This window comes from Globicephala melas, chromosome 20 (assembly GCF_963455315.2).
Source record: "Globicephala melas chromosome 20, mGloMel1.2, whole genome shotgun sequence".
Taxonomy (NCBI): Eukaryota; Metazoa; Chordata; class Mammalia; order Artiodactyla; family Delphinidae; genus Globicephala; species Globicephala melas.
Window position 1 is genome coordinate 13,416,572 of NC_083333.1, and position 19,268 is coordinate 13,435,839.

The 19,268-nt window shown below is 47.1% G+C and overlaps 1 protein-coding gene across 4 annotated transcripts in view; it reads left to right on the forward strand.

The window, feature by feature from the left end:
- USP43 (ubiquitin specific peptidase 43) overlaps positions 1 to 16,774 on the forward strand; it is a 62,412-nt gene extending 45,638 nt beyond the window's left edge. For 2 of the 4 annotated variants that reach the window (XM_030861418.3, XM_030861419.3), the window contains exons 14-15: positions 210 to 374; positions 15,016 to 16,774. In XM_030861418.3, the coding sequence (XP_030717278.2) occupies positions 210 to 374; positions 15,016 to 16,061 (1,211 nt within the window). In that variant the 3' untranslated portion in view covers positions 16,062 to 16,774. Of the gene's footprint in view, positions 1 to 113; positions 375 to 15,015 lie in introns of those variants that run through there. The other 2 variants (XM_060290874.2, XM_060290875.2) reach the window with 2 other exon arrangements.
- Positions 16,775 to 19,268: the final 2,494 nt, after the last annotated feature.

Sequence of the window (19,268 nt, forward strand, 5' to 3'; positions counted from 1 at the left end):
CTGTGCCCGAGTGCCTTTCCCTAAGTGTGCAGGCTTGGTCTCGTGGTTCGTCAGTTATAGGTTCTCCTCCAGAGATTCAGTCTCGTTTCTGTAATTCTGCTCTGGTTCTGTAGCTCCGGGCTCGGGGATGGGAATCTGGCCGTGAGAGGTGCCCGGGGGGCCCCGAAGGATGGAGGTGGGTCCAGCCTGCCCTCTCTGTGCTCCTACAGGTTCCACCAGTTCCTCCTTGTCCGATCACTGGCTCCTCCGGCTTGGGAGCAGTGATGGTAGCATGAGGGGCAGCCTGCTGTCCTGGAGCCCCACCCCCGGCCCTGCCCGGCCCCAGCTGCCTGGGCCTGCCTCCTGCACCAGGAGCCTCCCCAGCCAAGGAAAGGGTACGTTCGGTCACGTTGGTTAAACTCGCTGAGCTTACTTTCATTCTCTGTAACGACCGTCACTCCTCAGCTCTATGAAGGTGCTCGCACTTCACGGCTCGGAGCGTACAGAGTCCCTCGGTACGAGAGGTTTATTGATTTCCCAAATCGGGGCTCTCAGGACCTGGCCCGCCCCCTGCCCGCTACCCTCTGGCTGCAGGTGCCTTCTTTCTGTGCTCCCCGGAGCTGACCATCTAAAGGGGGCTGACAGCGCATCAACGAGTGAATGAATCTCATGATGGGGTGTAAAGCAGGGATGAGGGCGAGGAGGTAAATCATCAAGGGAAGAAGGTATCTAGGCCAGGGGTGGGGGAGAAGGGATGCAGAGGGCCCGTTAGGTAGGGCGGGTGGGGAAGGCCTTTCCCAGGAGGTGAGTTTGGAGCAGAGGCCTGAGTGCGAGTGAGTCCTGTAGTCTGGGCGTGTGCTCCGCACGGTCAGGGTGAGGGCTGTGAGGTGGGAGTGAGCGTGGGATGGGGGGTAGGGGGGTGCAGGAGAGACCAGAGCTGCGGCCGGAGCGACAGGAGGTAGTTGGGAGCGTGCCTTTGTCATATGGTACCAAGTCTGCATTGTATGCCAATTGCGGGGGTGGGTGGGAGCTACTGGGAGATTTGAGCAGCAGGTCATCAATCTGATACTTTCGCAAAGCCTACTTTAGCTGCTGTGTGAATGCGTCACAGGAGGCGTAGGAAGCCAGAAGGCCAGCTGAGAGGTCTGGCTGTGGTTTTCCAGGCGAGAGCGGCTGGTGGCTTGGATTAGTGAGGTACAAGGTGGTCAGATCCGGGGTATATTTGAAGATAGAGCTAACAGGATTTGCTGGTTTGGGGTGTGAGGGAGAGAGGAACCAAGGAGGACTCTTTGCTTGGTGTCCACATAACTAGGTGACCAGTAGTAGTACAGGTAGGAAGGGCTTGGTTGGCTAGGATGCAGGGTCTATTTTAGAGGGAAATCCAATGTTTGACATGGTCGTTTTGAGACTCCGGTAAGACTTCCAAATCAAGATGGTAGCTAAGGAGTGGAGAAAAATATTTGAGGGTCATCACCACACGGATGGACTTTAAAGCCACGGGGCTGGCTGAGCTCTCGTAGGGAAATTATACAGATAGAAACAAGTAAAGACCTAAGACCAACCCTGGAGCTCTCCTACATCTAGAGGTTGAGCAGAGGCAGAGAGGACAGCACAGAAAACAGAGGAGTGGCCTGTGAAATAGGAAGAAAACTGGGCAAACATGGGTCACAGATGCAAAAAAGGGGAATCTTTCAAGGAGGAAGAAGCCAACTGTGTCACATACAGTTGAGAGGCTGAGTAGGATGAAGATGGGTAAGTGACCATCGGGCTGGAAGGTCACCAGTGACTTGCCAAGAGCATCTATCACGGTTTGGAAAGAATGGAAGCTGTCAGTAACAGGTGGAAAAGAGCCTGGGTTAAAGAATTGACGGTGGATATGGGTTCCATCAAAGACTGTGATTAAAGAGGCAGTAGCTGCAGAGGAATGTGGGCTGCCAGCACTTTGGGGTTTTCTTTGCCAAATGAGAACTCATGGAGCATGTTAGCATTCAGATGGTCCCGACTAGAGGGAAAATGTGATGATCATGCAGGAGGCAGAGGCAATAACTGCAGAAACAAACGTTTTCAGAACAGCACACGTGTGTCTGTCGGTCCGTCTGTGCATCTTTGGCCTCCGTGTCCCTTCCATCAGAAGGCGGCAGCACGCTCCAATCACTTCTAGTTTCCATATTTCCTATTAGCACCTGATTTGGTTTTATAAATAAAAAAACTTTAATTGAAGTGCCACGTATATACAGTAAAGTGTACTGATCACAGGTGTATATCTGATGAATTATCATACAACATACCCACGTAACTATCACTGAGATTAAGCAATGGAAAGTTCTAGGTCATCTCTACCTCCCCCGACCCCAACCCCGTATCCTTCTCAATCTTTACTGTTTCCCTCCTTTCCGGCAGGAAGTATTATTCTGACTTCTAACACATTGATTAGTTTTGCCTCGTTGGAAACTTTATATAAATGGAGTCACACATTCTTTTTTTTTTTTTTTTTTTGGTACATGGGCCTCTCACCGCTGGGGCCCCTCCCGCCGCGGAGCACAAGCCCCGGGCGCGCAGGCTCAGCGGCCATGGCTCACGGGCCCAGCCGCTCCGCGGCACGTGGGATCTTCCCAGACCGGGGCACGAACCTGCGTCCCCTGCATCGGCAGGCGGACTCCCAACCACTGCACTACCAGGGAAGCCCACACATTCTTTTTTCTTTGACTTCTTTTGTTCAACATTATATTGGTGAGACGTATATTTGTGGTATGTATCAATGCCTTTTTCATTTTATTCCATTTAGCAGAAACAAAAAAACAGGGCTTCCCTGGTGGCGCAGTGGTTGAGAGTCCGCCTGCCGATGCAGGGGACGCGGGTTCGTGCCCCGGTCCGGGAAGATCCCACATGCCCCGGAACGGCTGGGCCCGTGAGCCATGGCCGCTGAGCCTGCGCGTCCGGAGCCTGGGCCTGTGCTCCGCGGCGGGAGGGGCCACAGCGGTGAGAGGCCCGCGTACCGCAAAAACAAACAAACAAACAAAAAACACAAACCAACCCAAAATAACTCAGACACATAAAGTTTGTTACCGAGTCTAAGCTTGTACTGCTCACCGCATGACAGGCCAATAGATCAAGAGACCATAGTGTTGGCGCAAGGAATAGCGACTTTATTTGTTAAGCCAGCAGGCCGAGAAGATGGTGGGTTCGTGCCGCAAAGAACCATCTACCCAAGGTAGAAATCAAGCTTTCCTTATACTAAAAGGGGAGGGGGTGTGGCTGGTCCTTGCACACTTCTCAGGGCAGGAATCCTTTGTTCTTGCAGCTGCCCAGGTAGGTCTGGTCACAATGTTCCTATAAACCTCCAACAAGAGAATTGTTATTTTCTGTTCTGCAACTTTTTATCTCTACGTGAATGAGAAATTGTTATACCTTTAAAGGTCAGCGCCTTGAAAATGGGCTATATTTCAGGCTCTAGGCAACATTCTTTTACAAAAGGTGCAGAGCCAGCATGACTGAGATAGGCAACAGAGCACAAGGGTTACAGCTAAAGAAATAGATCCAACATGGAGTCGTGTTTGTTCTCTGTTACAGGTTCTCTGCACGGCAAGTTTAATTGTACATATCAGAGAGAGAGAGAAAGAGAGATTGCTGTCTATTGACTGTTGACCATTGTCAATAAAAAAGCAAAAGCAGGCATTTGGAAAAGAAATCATGATGGGTAGGGTGGGGAGAACCACCTTATGTGCGAGGGGTTCACAGATGGGCTGGATTTGATCTCAGAGGCTGACCTGGAGAAGTTTGGCTTGATCGTCAGGGGAAGCACTTTGAGTCGTTAGTGATTTCCGGATTCTTGAGTTATTTGTGGATTCTCCAAAAATCCACACACGTTTTGTGGTGAAGACACGTGACGGACTGTCTTTGGGAAACGTCTGCTGGTGTCCTTTTGCACCCTGATGGGGTGCTCCACTTGCCTCATCAAAACCTCCCACGCTGTAGGAATAGATTACATTTTGCTTATTTATTCCACTGTGGTTGGATATCGGGGTTGTTTCCGTTTGGGGCTATTACTAGTAGTACGGCTATGACCATTTTTGTTCATGCCTTTCTGTTGTACGTACGTCTGCATTTCTGTTGGCTGTTTACCTGGGAGTGAAATTGTTGGGGTGTTTGTGTGTTTCTTCGTCAGCTACTTATTCCTTTACACTTTAAGTTACTGTTCTATCAAAGTAGCTACCACAGTTCCTGGTGTGTCCCAGGCTCTTGTTACATATTTGAGAGGGAATAAATATGATGATAGAATTTTTTTTTTATAAATTTATTTATTTTTGGCTGCGTTGGATCTTCATTGCTACCGGCGGGCTTTCTCTAGTTGCGGCGAGCGAGGGCTACTTTTCGTTGCGGTGTGCGGGCTTCTCACTGCGGTGGCTTCTCTTGTTGCGGAGCACGGGCTCTAGTCACGTGGGCTCAGTAGTTGTGGCATGCAGGCTCTAGAGCACAGGCTCAGTAGTTGTGGCGCCCAGGCTTAGTTGCTCCACGGCATGTGAGATCTTCCCAGACCAGGGCTTGAACCCGTGTTCCCTGCATTGGCAGGCAGATTCTTAACCACTGCGCCACCAGGGAACTCCCCTGATGATAGAATTTTAAAGCGGCAGGTGGTTTTAGATTGTCATGGACTCCAACCCTCTGGTTATTATGGTTTATGTATCAAATTTTGGTGAATTATTCCTCCATGTTCAGCATCTTGGCTCCCCGTATCTCACTATTAGACAGAAGGCTGATTGCACCACTGCCCCCTGCAAATCACAGCGGTCTGATTTCCTTAGGATCCGCTCTGTGTTGGCGTACTATTTCACGCATTATATTCTGACTCACCCTGTCTGGGCGTTTCTTTTCCCTTCACATTTTTATGACTGCACATTTAGGGTAGTGTCTGGTGAACAAAAAAAGGCATTCCTTCCCCAGCTTGTCCATCCCCCATCAGCGTGAGCCACTGACAGGCTCATAAATTCATCCCAGTTCTGTCCAGAGGCGTAGGACCTTGGGCCATTTCTCAGTTCTCCCAAGAAGAGGCCCCCCTTAAGGAGGCAACTTCAAAAGATGGCCAACTTTTCAGCAGGGTACTCAGACAGGCGTCAGGCATAGCTCCAGAAAACTCCCCAGAGAGACAGAGAGGGCTGGGATGGGAGGAGAAGTAATATTGCAGAATAACTGTCCTCCGGACCCTTGCAGGCATGTTACTTATCTCACCTACTCATTCAGAACTCTGGGAGAGGTGAAATGATAGCCCTTTTACCAAGGAGAAAGCTGAGCCCCGGACGTAACGACACCGGTCACAAGCTCACCTGGGAAGTAACCGGGCTGCACATAGACCCGCTCCCTCCGGCTGCCAGAGTCCTGGCTCTGTGGCGCTTAGCTTTTGCACAGCAAAGGAAACCATAAACAAGACCAAACGACAGCCCTCAGGATGGGAGAAAGTATTTGCAAATGAAGCAACTGACAAAGGATTAATCTCCAAAATATACAAGCAGCTCATGCAGCTCAATAACAGAAAAACAAACAACCCAATCCAAAAATCGGCAGAAGACCTAAATAGACGTTTCTCCAAAGAAGATATACAGACTGCCAACAAACACGTGAAAGAATGCTCAACATCATTAGTCATTAGAGAAATGCAAATCAAAACTACAATGAGATAGCATCTCACACCAGTCAGAATGGCCATCATCAAAAAATCTAGAAACAATAAATGCTGGAGAGGGTGTGGAGAAAAGGGAACCCTCTTGCACTGCTGGTGGGAATGTGAATTGATACAGCCAATATGGAGAACAGTATGGAGGTTCCTTAAAAAACTACAAATAGAACTACCATACGACGCAGGAATCCCACTACTGGGCATATACCCTGAGAAAACCATAATTCAAAAAGAGTCATGTACCAAAATGTTCATTGCAGCTCTATTTACAATAGCCAGGAGATGGAAACAACCTAAGTGTCCATCATTGGATGAATGGATAAAGAAGATGTGGCACATATATACGATGGAATATTACTCAGCCATAAAAAGAAACGAAATTGAGTTATTTGTAGTGAGGTGGATGGACCTAGAGTCTGTCATACAGAGTGAAGTAAGTCAGAAAGAGAAAGACAAACACCGTATGCTAACACATATATATGGAATCTAAGAAAAAAAATGTCATGAAGAACCTAGGGGTAAGACGGGAATAAAGACACTGACCTACTAGAGAATGGACTTGAGGATATGGGGAGGGGGAAGGGTAAGCTGGGACAAAGTGAGAGAGTGGCATGGACATATATACACTACCAAACGTAAAATAGATAGCTAGTGGGAAGCAGCCGCATAGCACAGGGAGATCAGCTCGGTGCTTTGTGAGCACCTAGAGAGGTGGGATAGGGAGGGCAGGAGGGAGATGCAAGAGGGAGGAGATATGGGAACATATGTATATGTATAACTGATTCACTTTGTTATAAAGCAGAAACTAACACACCGTTGTAAAGCAATTATACTCCAATAAAGATGTTAAAAAAAAAATTCCAAATTCAAGGCTATTCCTTTTAGACATTGCCAGAGCCTCCCTTCCAAAGAGAGCATTCCCTCTTGGAGTCTGAATATAATGGTGATAGATTTGAAACCTGTTTGAGAAGCTCTGAGATGGTTGAAAATCCAGCTTTATTTTACTGTTAATACTAAGCCCGGGGCAAGATCAAAATCCAGCACGTAGGCTTTCAACAATGATTGGTACTAACTCCTCTCCCCACGAGTATGTGGGAGACTTTTTTTTACTGTCAGAATGAGTAGAGGGCATGATTGGCATTTAGTCCCCAGGGGGCAGGGATGCTAAATGTCTTGCAATGCCCAGGGATGGTACCATGTGGTACAGACCTGTCCTTCCCAAAGCCAGCAGTCCCCTGTAGAGAAACACTGATAGCTTGGCAACTTCATCCTCCTGGTAGCTCAGGTTATGGGGACCTCATAATAACGAAGGCATTTTAAAACAAAAATGAACAGATCCAAGTTTTGTGGGGTATGCAACTTAAGTAATTGGGGATGGGTATTGGGAGAGGCTCCATAAGAAAAAGGACAAAGAAATACCTTACTTTTTCAATTGTTATAAAAACATGACCATGTGAAAAAATTGCTAAAGGCCTTTGCAGAGGAGGAGCCCTGAGACTAAAGCGTTTCGGTGTCAGTGCTCCTGATGGTAAATTTCCTCTATGGCTTTATTGAGCCGCAAAGGTTTTGTTTTTCTTTTTCAGTGCTTTCCAAATAGTATGTTGTTTCAGTTTTGATTTCCTCTTTGATCTAAAGGTTATCTGGGTGTCAAGTATTTAAGAGGTTTTGGTCACCCTTTTATTCTTTATGTCTAATTTTATGACTTGTGATCCAAAAATGTGGTTTTCAAAAACGATTCCCTTTTTGTGATCAAGTAACTGCGTGATGGTTATTTTGTCAGTGTTCCGTGTATACACAAAATAAGGTACATTGTCTTCTGAGGAATGTGAGCTTTATTAAATTAGGTGGGTTGATTGTTGCATTCCATTTCCCTATGTCTTTTTGTTTTTTAATTGATGTACAGTTGATTTATAATGTGTTAGTTTCTGGTGTACAGCAAAGTGATTCAGTTTTAAATATACATATATATATGTTCTTTTTTATATTCTTTTCCATTATTGAATATAGAATAAGATACTGAATATAGTTCCCTGTGCTATAAAGTAGGACCTTGTTGTTTATTTTATATATAGTAGTTTGTATCTGCTAATCCCAAACTCCTAATTTATCCCTCCCCCACCCCCTTTCCCCTTTGGTAATCATAAGTTTGCATTCTCTGTCTGTGAGTCTGTTTCTGTTTTGTAAATAAGTTCACTTGTGTCATATTTTAGATTTCACATATAAGTGATATCATATGCTAGTTGTCTTTGTCTGACTTACTTCACTTAGTATGATAATCTCTAGGTGCATCCATGTTGCTGCCAATGCCATTATTTCATTCTTTTTTATGACTGAGTGGTATTCTATTGTATATATGTACCACATCTTGTTTACGCATTCATCTGTCGATGGACATTTAGGTTGTTTCCATGTCTTGACTATTGTAAATAGTGCTGCAGTGCACATAAGGATGCATGTATCTTTTCAAATTAGCTTTTACTCAGGGTATATGCCCAGGAGTGGAATTGCTGGGTCATATGGTAGTTCTGTTTTTAGTTTTTAAAGGAACCTCCATACTGTTCTCCGTAGTGGCTGCACCAATTTACATTCCCACCAACAGTGAAGGAGGGTTCCGTTTTCTCCACACCCTCTCCAGCATTTATTAAGTTTTTAACGATGGCCATTCTCACCAGCATGAGGTGATAGCTCATTGTAGTTTTGATTTGCATTTCTCTGATAATTAGCGATGTTGAGCATCTTTTTTTTTTTTTTTTTTTTTTTTTTTGCGGTACGCGGGCCTCTCACTGTTGTGGCCTCCCCCACTGTGGAGCACAGGCTCCAGACGCGCAGGCTCAGCGGCCATGGCTCATGGGCCCAGCCGCTCCGTGGCATGTGGGATCTTCCCGGACCGGGGCACGAACCCGTGTCCCCTGCATCGGCAGGCAGACTCTCAACCACTGCACCACCAGGGAAGCCCTGCTTAATGCTTTTAATCATAAATTCTACTTTGTTTGAGATGAATAATTCCACCCCTTCTTTCTTTCTTCTTGCTTGCATTTGCCTGGTGTCATTTTGCCCTTCTCTTTTACTTTATAAACCTCTCTTTTTGAGTTAGTTTTAAGTGGTTTCTGAGAAATAGTATGTTGCTGTGTTTTGTTTTGTTTTTTAAATGTGAAAAATTCAAAGCCTGTCTAACAAGGGAAACTTCAGTCCATTCATACTTAAAATCAACTACCAAACTTGATTTCATGTCATTTTATATTTTTTTGTACATTTTCTCATAGAGATTTTTTTTTATTTAAGTAAAGTTGATTTACGGTATCGTGTTAGTTTCAGGTATACACAGCACAGTGATTCAGTTATATATATATGTTCTTTTTTTAAAAAATAAATTTATTTATTTATTTTTGGTTGCTTTGGGTCTTCGTTGCTGCGGGTGGCTTTTCTCTAGTTGTGGCGAGCGGGGGCTACTCTTCGTTGCAGTGCGTGGGCTTCTCTTGTTGCAGAACACGAGCTCTAGGCACGGGGGCTTCAGTAGTTGTGGCACATGGGCTCAGTAGTTGTGGCTCTTGGGCTGTAGAGCCCAGGCTCAGTAGTTGTGATGCACGGGCTTAGCTGCTCTGCGGCATATGGGATCTTCCTGGACCAGGGCTCGAACCTGTGTCCCCTACATTGGCAGGCGGATTCTTAACCGCTGCGCCACCAGGTAAGTCCTATATATATACATATATATATATATATATTCTTCTTTGGATTCTTTTCCCTTATAGGTTATTACAAAATATTGATATAGCTCCCTGTGCTATACAGTAGGGCCTTGTTGGTTATCTATTTGATATATAGTAGTGTATATACATTCATTTCATTAAAAAAATATTTCTATCACCGATTCTTTTTTCTTATTTTTACTGATTTGATCATGTTGCTGTGTGTTCCCTTTTTTCCCCTGGTTCAGTGGGAAGTGCTATTCTTTCCCGTCTTGTTAATTCTTACCTTATGCTTCCCTATATTTAAAATCAAAGGCATTTTCCAATTATCATGTGGATACGAGAAGCCTGCTATTTCCTGCGAGTCATTCTGTTTCATCACTGCCTTTTCTCTTTTCCCTGATGAGACCTTTTAATGCTTCCGTGTCATTCCCCCCAGATGAGAGCTTTGAGACGCTTTCCCAGGCTCTTTCTGGTCTGTTTCAACAGCACCCCCTCGTCAGTCCCCAGTTCTTAGATTTTGCTGAGATGGTTTCCAACTCTGTTCCAGACTGTAATCAGAATTACTCTTGCTGTCCCTTTCCTGTCCCAAACACACCAACTTAACTTCATGTAACACATCCTAAGACCACCTGTCCCCTGTGAGGATGGATGGTACACGATTGCACTGGACACCGCTGTCTGTCTTCTTTTCATCACCTTCTATCTTCAGGTCTCGGTGCTGATTTTTAGTGTTTGGTCAGAATTCATTTCAGGTATGCATAACATGCTCTTCCTCTGCAGAGCCAGAAATATTTTCTTTTCCCGGGGAGTGAATGGCAGATTGACTGGTGAAGGGCTCTTGGGTTGCAGTCCTTTTCTTTTGGGCATCTGTGGATGTTTTCCCACGGCCTACGAGGCCCCAGGGTTGCAGGTGAGAAGTTCTTCTTTTTCACATGAGAGTCACTTGTTCTTTCTGGCTGGAAGCTTTTAAAATTCTGTCTTTGACCTTGGAGTTTAGAAATTCTACCAGAATATCCCTGGGTCTGTGTTTTTTCCTCAAACCTGCCTGGGACTTGTGGAGGCCTCTCCTTCTACAGATGCAGACTTTTCTTTAGGGAAATGCTGTTTTTGTTTAATTATTGTCTTGCCTGCTTTTCAGATCCCTATTATTTGCCTCTTGGGTCTCCTAGATCTGTCCTCCAAGTCTCTTAGCTTTTCCCTGTGATTTTCTATCGCTTTGTCATTTTGCTCTATGGCATGAAACATTGCTTTCACAATTATAAAATTTGTGAAATTTACCAAATGTCATAAATTTCAAGATCGCTTCAGGCCACTAATATGAGTCTTAACAGTGACCCTGCCTGCCTTCAGTTCATTTACTGAATTTTAAAACCTGGAAGTCACATTCTTCAGTCTCCTGTTGTTCTGCACTTGAATCTCCTTGACAGTTTTATTTTGTCTCTTTTTCTTTAACGGCTCAAAAGGGCCTGTTCTGATGGTTCCGTTCATTCTTTTTTTTTTTTTTAAACAGAGAACAGGAGTATTTATTTTTAAATTTATTTATTAATTTATTCATTGTTGCTGTGTTGGGTCTTCGTTTCTGTGCGAGGGCTTTCTCTAGTTGTGGCAAGTGGGAGCCACTCTTCATCGCAGTGCATGGGCCTCTCACTATCGCAGCCTCTCTTGTTGCGGAGCACAGGCTCCAGACGCGCAGGCTCAGTAGTTGTGGCTCACGGGCCTAGTTGCTCTGTGGCATGTGGGATCCTCCCAGACCAGGGCTCGAACCCATGTCCCCTGCATTAGCAGGCAGATTGTCAACCACTGCGCCACCAGGGAAGCCCCTGGTTCTGTTTATTCTTATTCTCTGACTGCCAGACCCCCTTAGGTGTGTTTTTATTTTTCTGTTTCTGCCTGTCGGGGCTTCCTTCCACCCTCTCCTGAGTGGCCGTGGTTCTTGGAATGATGGACGGGGCAGTGGCCTTGGCTCCTGAGACAACCTTTCCCCTCGCCAGCCTTGTCCTGCCAGCTCAGTCACAGAAGTGGACAAGGCTCAGCTGTTGTGTGCAGCTTCTCCTCACTTTCTGGGGGACCCGAGAAAAGTTTAGGGGTCAAGCTTGCCCCAGGTTGCACTGTGCAACCAGAGACAGAGATGTCTGCAAATACAGGTTGGGGCTTAGAAAATGAAGGCCCCTAGTTAGGGCCCTTTTGTCCCTCGGTTACAGCCCTGGAGGCCCCTTTGCTGCTTCCCTGACCTGCCGAGCTTGCCTGTGCCTCAGGGCCTTTGCACTTGCTGCTCCCTCTGCCTGGAACCTGTTATCCCCAGGTCTCCACGCAGCTTCCTCCCTCCTCTCAGGTCTCTCCTCACTGAGGACCCCCTATTTCCCCCTTACCCTGTCTTCTTCTTCATCCTAGCTCTTATCTGTACATCCCATGGGATGTATTTTTGCTTTTTTGTCAAGCCCAATAAGGAATAGGCACGTTGTACTTTATCCCTAGCTGTATCCCCAGCACTGCAAACAGTCCTTGGCACCCAGTAGGCTCTCATTAAATATTTATTGAGTGCATAAGTCGGGGACACCCTTGACGGGACGAGGAAAAGTCTTGTCCTGTTGCAGGTGGGCTGAGGATGGTGAGAAGAGCCCCCACCCCCTGCTCACAGCACACATAGTGAGGCCGGGTCGGTGACCGATTTCATTAGCCCAGGAGAAAAAGTCACAGAGGAGCAGATGTGGCATTTCCCAGCGCAGCGTCCACCGGCTCCAGGGCCCCTGTGTGGTGGGGTCTGGCTCCCAGGCTGCCCCGGAGCCATCTGTGTGAGCAGGGCTCTGGGGGACCTGGGAAGCTCCTGTGTATGCCCTGGGGCTTATAAGGAAGCACTTAACCATTCATGTCCCCAATGTGGCTTCAGCTTCTAGGCCCTTCCTGGTTCTCAAGCCAGACTCGGGGTGAGCAAGGCCACGGATTCCATGGTGGGAAAGGAAGCATAGCTCAGGGGTCTCTGAACTCCACCTCTGCCTCTAGCTCCCAGCATCCCTGGAGGTCTGGCTCCCCAGGGGAAGGGCTTACCATCCCCCCCCCCCCAGAAGCAAGGTACTCGGTGAACAGTAAGTGCTGCGTCTGCTTGGGTGCTTTCCCATTCATTTCTCCTCGTAGCCAAAGCGCTCGCTCCCTCTCAGATCCAACAAACAGCATGAAATAAAATCATGATGGCCAAGGTGCTTTCTCACTGCATCTTGCGCAAGAGGAGCTGGGCGCTGCTGGGCACCTGTGTTTCCCGTGACATGAGCTGCCGCCCGGTGCTGGGTGCCCGGGGAGAAGGATGGAGAGCGGGTTAAGGCCGTGGCCAAGCCACCTGCCAGCTGCCCGGGCTGCAGGCTGGGCCTCCCGTTCTGAAAGGCTGAACGTCACCGCTTTGTGACTCCTAACACAAAGCTGCTCTTTTTCTGCCCTTCCCAGGGCTGTGGACCAGGAACAAAACCTTCCCACGTGTCTCAGCCCCCAGAACGGTTTTTTTTTTTTTTTCTTTTCCTTCCAAGGTGTGGGAATTTAATGATGGAGCAACGACGTCAGTTGGGACTGGAATTACAAAGTGTTTGGGGTGAGATTGTGTCTGTGGATGGCTAATCTGAAGAAGTACTTTAAAGAAAAAGAAAAATACCGAAGATTATCTGTGAAAAACCTGAAAGGCAAGATCCTCGGAACCTCAGAGATGCTATCAGATGCCTCGTGGAGCTGATGGGCCTTCCACGCCCTCGCCTCCTTGGCACCTCTACTGGCTGACGTCTGTGCGCTTTCCCTGCCGGCGCCTTTGACCTCCTGAGCCCCCCACCTGTGCCTCCGAGGACCCCGGTCCCTCTCCATACAGCTCAGAGGTTGGCTTTGGTGGCTGTGGTCCTGGCTCGTTTTGGAAGCTGACACGTGCTCCGTGATGAGAGTGGAGAGGCTGGTGCCCTTGACCCAGGCTGACTGTCCTTGTGCCACGTGGGCTTCAGCTGAAGATTTCTTTCTCAGTGGTGGCAGGCATCTCATAAATCAAGTGTCTTAATGGTACAGTGGCCAATGACTTTTTAACTTTTTTTTTTTCTTTTTAATTGTGTCAAAATACACATAACAGAGAATTCCCTGCCGGTCCAGTGGTTAGCACTCTGCTCTTTCATTGCCGAGGTTCCCGGGTTCAATCCCTGGTCGGGGAACTAAGATCCCACAAGCCAGGGGAGAAAAAAAAAACACCCCAAAACACATACCAGACTTTGTTTGCCATCTTAACCATCTTTAAGTGTACAGTTCAGTTGTATGAAGTACATTCACGTTGTCGTGTGGCCTGTAACCACCACCATCCCTGTAACTCTTTTCATCTGTAAATCTGGAACTCTATACCTGTTAAACACCAACTCCCTATTCCCTCCTTCCCCAGCCACCTTTATACTTTCTGTCTCTCTGATTTTAGCTGCTCAGAATACTTCATGGAGTGGAATCATATAGTATGTGTCTTTTTGGTGACTGACTATTTGGGGTCCCTTGAGATTCCATACGAATTTTAGGATGGGTTTTTCTGTTTCTGTTCAAAACCTCACGGCGATTTTCATAGGGATTGCATCGAATCCATAGATCGCTTTGGGTAATATTGGCATTTTAACAATATTAAATCTTCCGATCCAGGAACACAGGATGTGCTTCCATTTATTTACGTCATCTTTCGCTTCTTTTGGCAATGTTTTCTAGTTTTCAGTGTACAAGTCACCTCCTTGGTTAAGTTAATGCCTAAGTATTTTATTCTTTTTGATGCTATTGTAAATAGAATTTTTGGGGGTAACTGATTGACTGTGTCTTAAAAAAAAATACACAACCTGGGTATATGTCTGTTCCCTTTAGAAATGTTGAAATTGAGGGAAGAATTGAGAAGAAAATCAGAAATACACGGCACCCCCATGGTTCCCTCTACGCCTTCTCATTTTCTTTATTTAAGTATGGAGTATTTATTTCTCCATACTTCTTTGTATGTTTACACATGCACGCGTCATGCATATACACACACATCTACACATATACGTGTGTATATATTTTTGCAAGTTGGATTACTCTGTGTTTTTCTAGACTCTATTTCGCCCTTAGCAATATATATCAAAAACATCTTTCTAACTATATACAGATGTTGCAAAACACACAATGGAGGTATAGCTGGCAGTTCTGAGAGAATTAAACACACAATACTTTTCTTTTTCTCTTCTTTTCTTTTTCTTATTTTGAGCCCAAGGTAGAATATCTGAGACTTGTGCACTGGATAAGTACAAGCACCTAATTTGACCTGAAAAAGCAGGGACTTTTGCTGAGCGTTCTGTTTCACGGCCATATATAAAGATGAATGAAAATGGTGTTAAATCTTAGGCTAGCTGCCTCAGAGACTGAGTATTCTCGGGAGTCTGCACTGCCTGGCATGCAGCTACCTTCGTTGGCACTGGCTTGCCCTGTGACTTCACATATATAAATGGGTTCCGTGGAACAGTGGGTACAAACAGTGTTGCTCCCGAGGGCAGGAACCATAACGTCTTGTTCACTGCTGTGTCTCCAGCACCCAGGACAGTGCCTGATCCCTCAGAGGTGCATGGTCAGTGCTTGTTAGACAGACTGGCCTTGCAGCTACTCTTAACTGCGGCCGGAGGGATACTAGGGCACTGATGCTCTTGGTGTCTCTTTCAGGAGGCTTGGAGTCCAGGCCTTTGGCACGGGGTGTCCAAGGCCGCAGCATCAGCATGAAGGTGCCCACCCCTTCCCGAGCCAAGCAGGGGACCTTCAAGACCATGCCCCTCCGGTGGTCTTTTGGCTCCAGGGAGAAACCCCTGGGTGCCTCCGTCGAGCTGGTAGAGTACTTGGAGTCCAGACGGAGACCTCGGTCCACGAGCCAGTCCATCGTGCCGCTGCTGACGGGCACTGCTGGTGGGGATGAGAAGTCAGACGCCACCCTCTCCGCTAAGGGTGAAGATAGTGGGCGAGCCGGCGACAGAGTGCTGGCCGAAGCGCCCTGCCCCTCGGGCCACCCCGGCCGCTGCACGGTCCCTGGCAACTCAGATGGCCCGAATGCAGCAAGCAACCTCAAGGAAAACGCAAGTCAGGATATCAGGCTGCCCAGACAATGTGACCTGCCCCTCACAGTGATGTCCTCAACAGACGGCGGGAAACGAGCCCGGCCGGAGGGCCAAAGGACCACAAGCTGTAAGGGAAGTGGCCTGGCGGGGAGCAGTGGCCAAACACCCTCCCCCAAGAAGGCTCCCAGCGCTGCGACGTTATCTAGAAACAGTGCAGACAGTTGCCCAAATACCTTTGGCAAGATGAGGGCTAATGTGGAGAGAAGGGACCCCGCAACAGACAGATTCCCACAGGGAACCCTCCCCTTTCTGAGGTCTGTGTTTTGGAAGAGGGAGAGCAGGAAGAGTGACAGGGCAGAGGCGGTGAGTGGCAGGCAGAGCCCAGCTGTGAATGAGCGGGCCCGGGGCTCGTCTCCATCCCTCAGGATTCGAGAGAGCCTGGCCAGGGGCCCCGCCAGCCCCCTGGAGAGGGACGTCCGGTCAGCGCCCAGCTCTCTGCGCCTCCCTCGCAAGGCCGGCAGGCTCCCGAGGGCCACTGCCCTTGGCACATCACAGAGGAGTGTCCCCGGGGAGCAGACTTCTTTCGGCACCTTGCCAAAGGTGAAGTACCACACGCTCTCCTTAGGTCGGAAGAAAACGTTGCCCGAGTCCAGCTTCTGACGGTGTGTGTTCCAGTGACGTGTGGAGCTGGCATCCTCGTTGACTCTGCACTGAGCTGCACCTGTGGGCAGCCTGTGTTGAGAATGGGATTTGGGGAAGACAGTTGTCTTGTGACCCCTGAAAATAAAAATGTTTTGGTCTCCGCATCTAGATTTCCAACACCTCATTCCAAAAATACCTTGTTGGCTGCCTTTATGCCACCAGGCCACAAGAGGGCTTTAGTGGGTCAGCATAACCATTTCGAGGCAAGAACTGCTGTTTTGTTTAAATTTCAGGGCCTGAGTACTTTTACTAAGGAGTGATTGGATGTGGGCAAAACATAGAGCATAACTCTGTGAGGAAGCCTCGTTAATAAGAATCTTCAGTATCAAATCAAATATTGTTATTGGTTTCTCCTATTTAAACTTTTTTTTTGGGAAATAGCGGACTTAACAGGAACATCTTCTTTTCCTCTTGACGCTTCTGGGGGATAAAGCATTAAGGATGCCAAAAAAAAAAAAAAAAAAAGGGATAGTGACACTAAAGCAGGATTCTAGGATAATGAGGTGGGAGAGAAATGATTCCGATTTTAGGAAAGTATTTAATATATAACAAAATAATTGTATTAAAAGTTTTTCAAGGTATTTAAAAAAGATAACTATTTTGATACTGGGAAAAAAGGAAGTTCTTTTTTAAAAAAAATTAACTATGGGATCTATGTACAATTTTAATAAAAGCTCATCTGTGGAACATGCAAATGACTGTCTGAATTATTCAAGTTGGACAAATGATCTTGTTTTGTTTCTGCTGCATAAACTTAGCTCATTGCTTTTTTTTTTTTTTTAACCATTTAACCATTTTTTAACATTGGAGTATAGTTGATTTACAATGTCATGTTAGTTTCAGGTGTACAGCACAATGATTCAGTTATACAGATAGATAGATGATAGATAGATGGATAGATAGGTATATCCTTTTTTAGATTCTTTCCCCTTATAGGTTACTACAAAATACTGAGTGTAGTTCCCGGTATATACGGTAGGTCCTTGTTTGTCATCTAACCTCGTTGCTGTTGATATCAGAAAGCCATCGATTGAGTTGTCTCTGAAAATTTTAAGTACTTTTCATTAAAATGATTTGCTGTTCTCTAAGGAGATAGAAGTCTCCCCAGGTCTCTCTCTGGAGGGCATGTACTTTCAAGGACTAGAGAGTCTGAGCCCGTCTCAACGGACCATCCCTTTGTTACCGACTAGGGTCCTTGGACTCCTTAATCAATAGAAGTTGATGAGAGGCCAGAGGAGGAGTTCAGGCAAGGCTTTATTGGGGCTCGTGCAGCAGCAGGAGGGAGTGAAAACAAGCAACAGGTGCCCTTGCTCGCTCCCTGAGGTGGGGTGAGCTGGTCCCTTAAATGGGGTGAGGGGGGGTTGGACCGGAGCGACGGCTCAGGTGGTCTGCCCACCCGCTTGGTGATGCCGTGTGCAGGGATCACATGCAGGACCCTGCTTTTCCTCCCCGCCCCTCCGAAGTGGCAGTCGCGTTTTGGCCTTTTTGTATCTTCTTGTTCATAATTTGCCCCAACTGCGCCTGCGTGCAGGTATTTTTAGTCTCTTATAGTTTCTTTGTATTCTGTTGCTAGAGGAGACGTTTGTCCAGGTGCAAGCACTGCAGTAGAGGGTCCCGGGTCCCAGCCTGTCTCAGGTTGACTGTCCCCTGTTGCCTAGAGCTTTGCACACTTTTCAGTAGCTCTTCTAACAAATATCCCCTCACTTCTTACCAAACAGCTGCTAAGGCTGATCCCAGTCCTGGGGCGTGACAGGTGAGGTTACTGGTGAGTCTAGTTCAACAGTCCATTTTCTAGAAATACTTCCTTTCTGATAGGAACCATTTGTTTAAGACACCCGACTCCAAAAATTAAGTTTTTCCTCGTATACACGGCATGACTCATTGGTGTGTCTCTGCTACTGTTCTTTTCTTGAGGAAGAATGAGGTTCTTTTTTATTCCCCATGAAAAAGGCTACGTAATTTTGAGCAACAGTTCCAAGATAGAAGGAACCGAGATGACAGAAGGAGAAAGCAGGGGGGCCTGCCACCTGACCCCAGAGGGCAATGTGTGTATCAGTAGACCCACGTGCTTGCATTTCAAAAGAAGTCCGTGCTTTCTTCAAGTCTTAACTGCTGCTGGGGAAGACGTAGCTGTCCGTGCCCTCTTGGGGGATGGGAGTCTAGGAGTCCTCCTGCTGTATCTGGTTCTTTTTCCTCTGTTGACACTCATTTGTCATCTTTCACTCCCATGCTCTTCCTAAGCCCAGCCTCACTTTCTTTGTCCCCTAAGGCATTGGGTTGTGACTCCGATGTGCATCCCCAGGCTTCTCCCTTTCGAATACCCTTGGATATCATGAGCAGGTCCCAACTGTTAGCAGCTTTCTCTGTAATACACCACAGATTGGAGCATTTGCCCTAGGCTATGAATTTGGAGTAGAAAGAGGCAATTACACATAGACGCTGGTAGTTGTATCTGCCATCCCACGTCTTCAACAAGGATGCCTGAAGTTCCTTGGTAACGCTTTCCCTGAGGTTGCTTCCCCGTCTACAGGGACCTGGTAGGGAAGGCTGGGAGAACACAGCATGGGAAAAGATTGGGTTAGATTTCTGCCCAGATTGGGGGCATGGTTCCAACCTTGACCGTGCATCTGAGTGTACGCTGTGGCCATCTGGTCAAGGGATGTTTCAGGAGGCAGCATGGCAGAAATACTTAGATGCTTTTCTCAAACTACAGAGCTGCTCTTGGACATGTGTAAATTGGAGTTTGAGGCAGGTTGAAAGCCATTGAGTCAGATACAAGCATGGTCAGCGATTGAGTTAGCTCAGCGTGGCAGAAATGGTCTCCCATCCTCCTCTGGAAGCCCAGGTACCCTGCCTGGACCTTTCCCTGCTCCTGAGGTCTGGACCCTGGTCTGGTGGTGATAACTCCCTCCTGACTCCCAGCGTGTCCTCCAGGTCTGGGACTACTTTGCTTTATCCTCCACTCCACTCTCTTCCACTAGCGGAAGGAGGGGTTTACAAGTCCAGAATCTTGGGCTGGGAAGTCATACTGGCCGTGTCAGAAGCTCCAAGGGCCAGAGGAGATCGAACATCTAGAGGAGAGGAGATCGTAATCTATACAAGTTACAGAATTACAGTTCTGGGAACAAACAGAGGTATATGCTAGCCCCATCCTGCTTTCCAGAT